This window comes from Phalaenopsis equestris, unplaced genomic scaffold, assembly GCF_001263595.1.
Source record: "Phalaenopsis equestris unplaced genomic scaffold, ASM126359v1 Scaffold219596, whole genome shotgun sequence".
NCBI lineage: Eukaryota > Viridiplantae > Streptophyta > Magnoliopsida > Asparagales > Orchidaceae > Phalaenopsis > Phalaenopsis equestris.
In genome coordinates, this window is record NW_018237948.1 from 25,524 (window position 1) to 35,303 (window position 9,780).

General features: G+C 33.7%; 1 protein-coding gene across 1 annotated transcript; it reads left to right on the forward strand.

Annotated features, from left to right (window-relative positions):
* Positions 1 to 4,140: 4,140 nt before the first annotated feature.
* Positions 4,141 to 4,713, forward strand: LOC110037449 (the record flags this gene model as incomplete). Its single annotated transcript, XM_020742103.1, has 1 exon — positions 4,141 to 4,713. A coding segment is annotated over one exon (573 nt), but the record flags the coding sequence as incomplete, so codon positions are not given.
* Between the last annotated feature and the right edge of the window lie 5,067 nt (positions 4,714 to 9,780).

Below are 9,780 nucleotides of genomic sequence, written 5' to 3' on the forward strand. Positions count from 1 at the left end.
GACTATCTGTGACAATTGGCTAGACATTTGAGGTAATTTGTGGAAAATATGGACCTTTAAAGGGCCATTTGGGGGTTTTGATCAAAGATGCCCAAATTGGCCAAATTGAGTCATGTGACAGTTGAGAAAAATGTAATTGGGAATATTTGGGAAGTTTTGGGAATTTTTGGGATTTTTTTGGAATTTTTGGAATTTGGGGTAAGGAGGGGTATTTTGGTAATTTGGTCAATTTTGGTGATTTTGGGTAGATTGGGTGTTTTCAAGGTGTTTGAAATAATTTTTGAACCAATTTGGGTATTTTGGGTAGACTTGAGAATTTTTGTCAAATTTGGCGTCTGAAGGGTACTTAGGTAATTTAGGGGAAGTTTAAAGGCAAAAGTCTAGGTTGGGTATCTTGGTAGAGTTGGAGTGCCAACCACCATCAATAAGACATGGACCAATGGAAACCCCATTTTGGTTCTTTTATTTAGTGGTCTTAGCTAAACCCTAGCCTAGGGCAAGTGGGTTTAAAGGGCAAGTGGGTTTAGGGGACCACCTACATGAGTCTCCCAAAAGTACCAAGGGACTAAAGCCTAGAAGTTCTGGGTTTAGGGTAGTGAGTGATTGTGAGTGTAAGTGATTGCAAGGGAGTGCCTTAGCCCAGACCAACACCCAGGGTCAACACTAAGGTCCAACAGTCCTGAGGGTGACTCATCTTGAGTTCTCCAATAGTGACCCCACCTACTAAGCGATAGCGGTTAGGACCAATATGTGGAACTTCAAGTTGAGTAGCGATGAGTTTGGAATTTCTAATGGTGAGGGTTCCTTATCTAGTTTTCTAAGAATAGTCAATAGGAAAGTCCTATGGCTAGATCTTAGGCTACTAAAGCGGAAAAACTAAACCTCAACCAAAAGTGAGGTCAACACCAGAAATACTCCCTATGACTCAATTTCTCAATTTCTATCATATTTTTGTAATTATCTTTAAAATAATTATAAAAATTTAACAAATTCGAAATTAAAAACAGAAATGGTTAGAAAACTAAGAGGGACATTTTTAAGTGTAAAATGACAAATTTTTAACCATTTACTAATTTAAAAATGACATTTCATCTTTAGGGCCAAAACTGTAAAACTAAAAATTACATATTAGGGTTGAGCAAACCCTGATCTTTAGACTTAAATGACATATGGTCTAACCATCTCCTCAAAAACCATTGAGTCTAACCCCTTAGACTCAATTTGACAAAACATTCAACCTAGACTTAATTTGACATTAAGATTTCATATAGGTGAACCTGAAATCCTAATTAGGTTTAAACCATCTTTAAATCTAATTAATCTTTATTAAACCTTTACTACATCTGGCTTAACTTAACAAATCCTGATTGGGTCTAAACCACCTTTATACTTAATTAAACCATAGTTAAACCTTAACTACCTAACTGGGTCTAACCCTAGTTAGACCTAATTAATCAAATTAAACCTTACTTGCATTAGGTTTAATTAACAATAAACTATAATTAGGTCTAGCCCCTAATTAATCAACTTAAACCTTAGTTACATTATGTTTAAGATAACCTTTAAATCATGATTAAGTCTAACCCAATTAGACTTAATTAACCCTTAAGCCTTACTTACATTAGGATTAAACTATCTTTAAACCATGATTAAGTCTAACCCAATTAGACTTAGTTAGCCCTTAAGTCGTACTTACATTAAGCTTAAAAAACATTTAAACAACGATTGAGTCTAACCCAATTATACTTAGGCTCTGTTTGGCGCAGCTGCAGCTTCTCAGCTTTTCAGTTGCAGCTGTGCTGCCCCAGGAAGCCGCTTTGGGGAAGCAGCCGCGCTGGCTGTCTGTTTGGTGCAGCTATGTGAAAACAGCTACAGAGCAGCTGTTTCTTAAAAAATGACAATTCTACACTTGTTTAGTAAAACTGTTTCATATATATGATTAACTATTTCATAAATGCATTTAACTTTCATATATATGGTTAACTTTTTATTTTGACAACCCATATTTAGTAAATTTTTAGTGGATTAAAACCCTAAAAATGTTAAAATAATAGAAATTATGGGATTTAAAATTCCAAAAAAATCAGCATACAATGTTGACTACATGAGCTTAAACTTCATAAAAAGACTTTTAAATGTTTTCCTAATTCTAATTCCCCTTCAGAACTCCACAAGTAAACCGCTGTCAAGGGGTGATAACATCCAGAAATGTCCATAGAATAAACACAACCAAAAGCTAAAAAAACATCTACGCCTCCCAGATTCACTAAAGAAAAAAGAATTCTTGCTATTCAAACTGAAATAAAAAAAAACAAATTGCAGAAAATAAACTTTGCATATCTAACAACTAAACTTTGCTTTCTTACATTTACACCACTCAAATCTTCCATATTGCATCAAAAAATACCATTTCCCAAGCTTCGTATAAATGAATTGTGCACTATGTAAATATATAAGAATTTTGTGTTATGTATGTAAAGCTTGGGAATTTTGTGCTATATATGTAAATTAAATCAGACATATTTCTTACATTTAGATGTGAGAATTGTAAATATATAAGAATTTTCTGATATGTATGTAAATGCCCAATACTTGTTCAAATATGTTTTCAATTCCTGCAACGACATCAAATAAGAACTTCTTTCCCCTTCACTTGCTCAAATTTTAGTAAACCTGCAAGAACTGACAATCTAAAAGAATATGAAAATACATACAAGTTGCAAATAGGTGTTATTTATGTAAATGCCCCTACAACAAAAAATATTGCTTCTCGATAATATAAAAATTGCAACCAACAATCATTAGCAAATAGCAGAAAATAGCTGAAAAAAATCATTAGCAAATTCCAGAAAATTACAAAAATGGCAACCAATTATCATTAGCAGAAAATGAGTCACTAGCAGAAAATTGCAAAAATTGCAACCAATGATGGAAACAGATAAACCTTGTCATTCCCATGGAATTTTCAAGGCTGTACCTGCTCTACCAAACTTTAATCCTCCAATACATTTCTGTATGCAATTCTGTGCTATGTATGTAATGCACTCAAAGGAAAGCTCAATTCCCATAAGAACATTTCTGTATTTGGATGTAGATATTCCCTACAACTAGCACTAAATTCAAAATGCACTCCAAGGAAAGCTCATTTTAGAGAAACTAAATAAAGGTATACTATTAAATAAAGTGTCAAACTAATCTCTTTAAATAAAGTGTCATTCATATATTTTCAGTGAAATCAAAACTTCTTAGTTTCTAACTTATCGATTGTGAAAATCATAAGATCATGAACTCTAATCTATACTTTCAGTGAAAAAAATGTGTAGGAACATATATATTTTTTACTTAAACTTCTTAAATAAAATTCAGTCTTCCCAAGTGTTCCTAAAAGTTAACTATGACTGCATGCATCCATGTGCCTATGAAAAAAATGACATCATGATGAAATTATGATCGAGAAAGTTAAGTTTAAAAATCATACCAACTTCAATTACAGTCGCATTCACATACTCAGCATCATTCTCATCGAAGTTCTTTTGTGTGCTTCCATTTTCATCAGATGAATATTAGAGATTGCAATGAACAGGGCCACTTTTTTACTGAAATTGTCTTTCGACTAGGTATTTAGAATGAAAAATATAAATAAAAAACCATTGGTAAAAATAGTTTTCTAGGATTAAAGCCTAGACCAGACACCATACTTTAAAGGAATGAAAACAGATGCAGTAAAATATAAGATAAATAAAATAAGTTAGTAGTAAAAAAAAGATTTTTATTTAAGTAAAATATCAGATCAATTTCTTCACCAACTAAAAAAACTCTATTCAAAGATCTCTCAAAGGTTAAATGAACGCTTCAAAGACATTCAAAGAGTAGAAAATCTGCTCTCAAAGAAAATAAGGGATCTCAATGTCTACCCAAGATGTTCTGATCACGAAGAACACGACTGAGTATAAAGAAAAAGATGACAGATTATAGGCTTTAGCTTACAAGCTCTAGTTTCATCAGATAAGGGGCTGACGAACTTTCATTCTCTCACACGAAACATCCATGGTATCGGTTTACAACCAAAGCTTAAAGGCCCAATAAAATCCTTACAGTTCTGTGCCAGATTCAAGTAATTGAAGCAACAATTCATCTTGATTCCGCTACTCCAAAATTTGCACTATTGAGAAACGCGGCAGAGTGTTCTTCCTCACTCTCACCAGGGACGGCGAGCGTCGTCTTTTCCCTGACGTCATTGATGCGATACAATCCGCCCCCGCCTACGCCAAGACTGATTACTACTCATGCGGCAGGCAAGGCAGAGCCTTGGTCATCATCGCCGATGGACGCTTCTTCTCCAATGGCTTCAACATTGCCTGGTCCAAAGCAGTGAACTCCCCTGGTGCCTCCCAGGAACGACTCATCTCCATGAGCTCCCTTTTCATCAATCTCATTACCGACCTTCTCTTCGCATCCAGGGCGGAAGATGCAAAGAGGAATCACGATCGTGACCTCGGGAGAGAGGGGGCATTATGGCAGGGCGGGGCAGGTAAGGTATTAAAAACGGGAAAGCTCTTGGAAAAAGCTGACCACGGGAGGGATCCGACAGGCCTCTTTCCGCTGCGCGAGGCCGCCGCGATCAAACCTCTGCCCCAAATAGGGGCGATTCGTGGGAGGACGCCGCGCCGCGCAAAAAAATTTCTCCCAAACGGTCCCTTAATTAACCCTTAAGCCTTACTTATAATGGGCTTAACAACCTTTAAATCATAATTAAGTCTAACTCAATTAGACTTAATTAATCCTTAAACCTTACTTACCATTAAACTTAAACAACCTTTAAACAAAGTTAAGTCTAACCCTAATTACACTTAATTAATCTTTAAGCTTTAATTACATTAAGCTTAAGTAGGCTCTAAACCCTAATTAGACTGAAACCCAATTATGTCTAATCTACCTCTAGGTTCAACTCATATTAAACTAAAATCAAAACTAGAGCTTCAGTTAAACCCTAATTTAACCCAAGTTAACCTAAACCTTAGGTTCAACCCACATTGAACCTAAATCAAAGTCTAAACCTTAGTTTCAACCCACATTGAACCTAAAATCAAACCTTTAACTAGAGGTTAAACACATACTGGAATTTATTGAGCTTAAGTCAAAACTTCAACCCTAGGTTCAGCCCTCATTGAACCTAAAATTAAATCTTAGATCAACCAAAAGTTGAGCTTAAGTCAAACATTAACCCAAGGTTCAACCCAATTTGAACCAACTCAACCCTTATGTCTTAACAACATAAGATTTAATTCAATTCAAACTCTTAAGTTCAACTTAGATTGAACCTAAACTAACCTGAACCCAAGTTAACCAAACCTTAGGTTCAAAATATATTGAATCTAAATCAAACCTTTAACATAAGTTCAACTCAAATTAAACCTAAGTCAACAAAAACTTTAGGTTCAACCCAAATTGAACCTAACTCAACTTCAAACTTAGGTTCAACCCAACTTAAATTAACCAAACCTTAGGTTCAACATATAATGAACCTAGATCAAACCTTTAACTTAGGTTCAACTCAAATTGAACCTAAGTCAACATCAACTTTAGTTTCAACCCAAATTGAACCTAACTCAATTCAAACTTTGGTTCAAACCAACTTGAACCCAAGTTAACCAAACCTTAGGTTCAACATATACTAAACCTAAATCAAACCTTTAACTTAAGTTCAACTCCATTTGAACCTAAGTTAACAGGAACTTTAGGTTCAACCCAACTTGAACCTGATCCAATTTAAACTCTTATGTTCAACCCAATTTAGACTTAAATCAAAACAAAACTCTTCAGTTCAACCCAATTTAATATGAGTTTTAGGTTCAATCCACCTAAAACTTAGACTTTAAGTTCACCTTACATTGAACTTAAATCGACCCAACTTTAAGTCCTAACCATATTGGACTTAAAATTATTTCAAATTTTAGGTTCTACAGTGAACCTCAAAAAAACTTAAGTCCTACCTACATTGGACTTAAACCATTTTAATCCTTAGGTTCTACTCGTATTGAACCTAAAACATTTTAGGTGCTAAACATACTGGACTTAACCCATTCCAACCTTTATGTTCTACCTACATTGAACCTAAAACATCTTAAGTCCTACCTACATTGGACATACACTACTTTAAAACCTCAAGTTCTACTTACATTGAACCTAAAACAATTTGATTCCAACCTACATTCGACTTAAAATCCTTAGGTTCTACCTACATTGAACCTAAAACATCTTAAGTCCAAATAATATTGGGCTTAAACCATTTCAATCTTTAGGTTCTACCTACATTGAACCTAGATCATCTCAAGTCCTAACTAAATTGGACTTAAACCATTTTAATCCTTAGGTTCTACTTAAATTACCTTAAGTCTTACTCACATTGGACTTAAACTATTTCAAATCTTAGGTTCTACCTAAATTGAACCTAAATACCTTAAGTCCTACTAACATTGGACTTAAATTATTTCAAACCTTAAGTTCAATCTATATTAAATTGAAATCAACTCAAAGTCCTATCTACACTGGACTTACACCATTTTTAATCTTTAGGCTCTACCCACATTGAATCTAAAACATTTTATGCCCTAATAACATTCGATTTAAAGCCATTTTAAACCGTTAGGTTCTACCTAAATTGAACCTAAAACATCGTAAGTCCTAAAGACATTGGACTTAAACCATTCTCAATCTTTAGGTTCTAACTACATTGAAGTTAAATCATCTTCATAACCTAAGATCTATCCAAATTGAATGACATCAAATCTTAAAGTTTCACCGACATTAAACCTAAATCTTAGGATTCAATTAAACTTCTTTAGGTCTAATCGACATATGTCCTAAAACAAATGACATTATGAAATCCAACTCACTGACATAAATGACATAAAATTCACTTTAAAATACGTTTGCACTTAAGCTCGAACATCTATTTTCAAATTTACGAAGATTTCTTGGACGACTTAATCTATGGTTGCTGACAAAAATATTTTGGTCCTTGTTTAAACACCTCTCAAACTACGTAAATCCAAATATTTTATGGCCCCGAGACGACGGAGCCATAGACATCTTGACCTGGTCGTTTAAAAAGTATTCAATCAAATATATGACCAACTAAATATGAAGGCATGATTTTATGCTAACCACATTTTGTTTTGTAGGTCTATTGGAGAGATGAAAATAAAATTTAGCTTTAGATTTTCATTGCATGTTATAGGATGTGCTAACTATGTTTTGTAAGACAACATTTCAAAGCAGAATTTCAAGACAACAAAACCAAAAAAAAAATGATATGACATAACATAAAAAAACAAAAACGACATGACATGACATAAACAAACAAGACAAACAAAAATGAATGATATGAACAAAACAAAACAAAACCTTTAGGGTAAAATCAGATTCTTAGGAATCTATTATCTTAGGAATAAAACATTTGATGTTTCTTTCCTTGAGCTTAACATTTCTTAGAAGAACGAGTGTTGATAAAGAATCAGGAGTTTTCTTAGACATTTAACTCTCTACGATTTAATTAACTATAGGAGCTTGCTCCTATAGGAAAATTAAGAACTCAGAATAGGTGATACACCTAAAATCTCTTGTTATTTTTCATGTTGTTCTCCTTATATGAGAAACCATTTCTCTATCATTACTACGACAATGAAAGATCTTTTCTCATGTTCTCTATTTTTAGCCCTTCTCCTTCCTTCTCCTAGTTTCATAAAATCATGAAATACTTGACATGATCCACGAGAATAAGTTAACTGGAGATTAGGGAAATACAAATAGATAAATAGAGCGGCGACTCCTTTCAACCAAAAGACACTCACCATCAATAAAGTGAGAATTGATGGCGACCGCGAATGATGAGTTATGGGCGGCATCAGTTACAACAACTTGCACAAAAATGGGCTAAGTGTTATTTTGGATTAGCGATTCCATTGAATGCCTTAAAGGTTCAGAGTTTAAAACCTTTTAGGTATTGTGTCAAATAAAAATCTTTAGGATAGGGTCTCTTTTTAGCGATAAATGAAGTACTTCAAAATTGAAAGCATGCATCTTTCACTTGTTGTTCGACTAAGCGTTTCAAGTCCCTTTAGGAGTAAAGAGGGAATTCCAACTTCTTCTTAGAAACTTCATCCTGAATTGGTACATCCTTTTTTTTCTATTATCCTTCATGTTGAGGGTTTTTAAATAGTATTTCTTCCATCCTTTCTCTAATCTTTATATTTTTCATCCCTTTATTTTAATTATTCTAATAGATTATAGATAGCATTTGGTGTTGTACCCTCATTTACCATTGTGTCATGAGAATCATTATCATCTTGATGTTCTCTTACAAATGATCTAGTTCCAACAAATAGGATGAAAGAAATTTTTTCTTCTACTACTTCCTTTCTGAGTTGTTTGATACTAGATTCCAATTCACTCATTGCTTCATTTAGTGGCCGACTCTTAACATGGATCGGTTCAACTGCACATAATTAGTTTCATGGTTTGACATGACATTAATTTACTCTTCTGGTTTGTTTTCATTATCCTTCAAAATAGAATTAATCCCGGGATTGAATTTCTCCTTAATTTGTAATAACTTCTTTGCATCAGTTAAAATGGAAAATGATGATTCTACTCCTATATCATCTATTTGGATTGCTAATTTGCAAGATTTTGGTACAAAATTGATGGATGCATCTTCTCAAAGGTGACATGAGATATAGGGAGGAGCATCTAGTGATAATCAATATGGAATCCAAATTTTTCTAGGTTGTAATGGGGTGAACGAGGTTACTTTAGATGATGGTTGTTGTGGTAGATACACAGATAATCGTGAAAAGACCAGCTTTGGTTTTGATATTTTCTCATGGTTTAAGACATATTCTTTTGTATTTGAGATGGAATTCCCTCAATGGTACAAAGGATTTTGAGGAAGGCAGAATTTTCTCGTTAAATAATATTTTCAATCATCTTGTAGATGCAAGGGGTGTAGGATTTTCTTATCTTTGTAGTAGAGTTTCGATATTTAGACAGCGATGATATTAATTTTGCTATATTATGAGTATTTTGTTCACCTAGCATTAATAAAGCAAATGAAACTTCCTTCTAAAAGAGAAGAAGTTTCATCTGTTGCCTCTACTTTAGTAATTACTCAGGTAACCTTTTTAAGGAGTCTTATATTCTTATTTCAACTCTTTGTTTTTCTTTGTTTTTGATCAACTTTATCAGACATGCTGATATTAAAGATTATTTGTGCCTTGAGTAGTTCATGTCTTGTGTCGGGATGATGGAGAATAGTAACAACAGTTACAATAGTAGCAAGCTTAACAACACTCTTCTTTAATGGCAGAAAGTCTTCTTGTGATTGTTTGATGAAATATGGTGAAGGTTCTTCAACAATCAGAGATAATTCGAGTCTTTTTGAAAATGTACCAAAATTAATTGGGGATCCAGAATTTAATTGGTTCGGAAAAACAGTTAGGTTACTTCTAGTTTTGAAAGTGAAAATGTGTTTGGGAGACATCTTTCTTGTAAAGGGTACAAAAAATATCAAGCGATATTCAACTATAAAATCTTTTGAAGAATGGAAGTGACATTGGTAAACCTTCATAGAGTAATATGTAACGAAACTAAACCTAGAAGTGGAGCTTAACCTAAATCTTATGGCATGTTATTTAATTCTAAGGAAAGATTTATTGTTGTAGATCCACTTGCTAATGTATAATGTTGCCCTTGAAGTAAGCTCCAAGCTCCTCGTTGAAG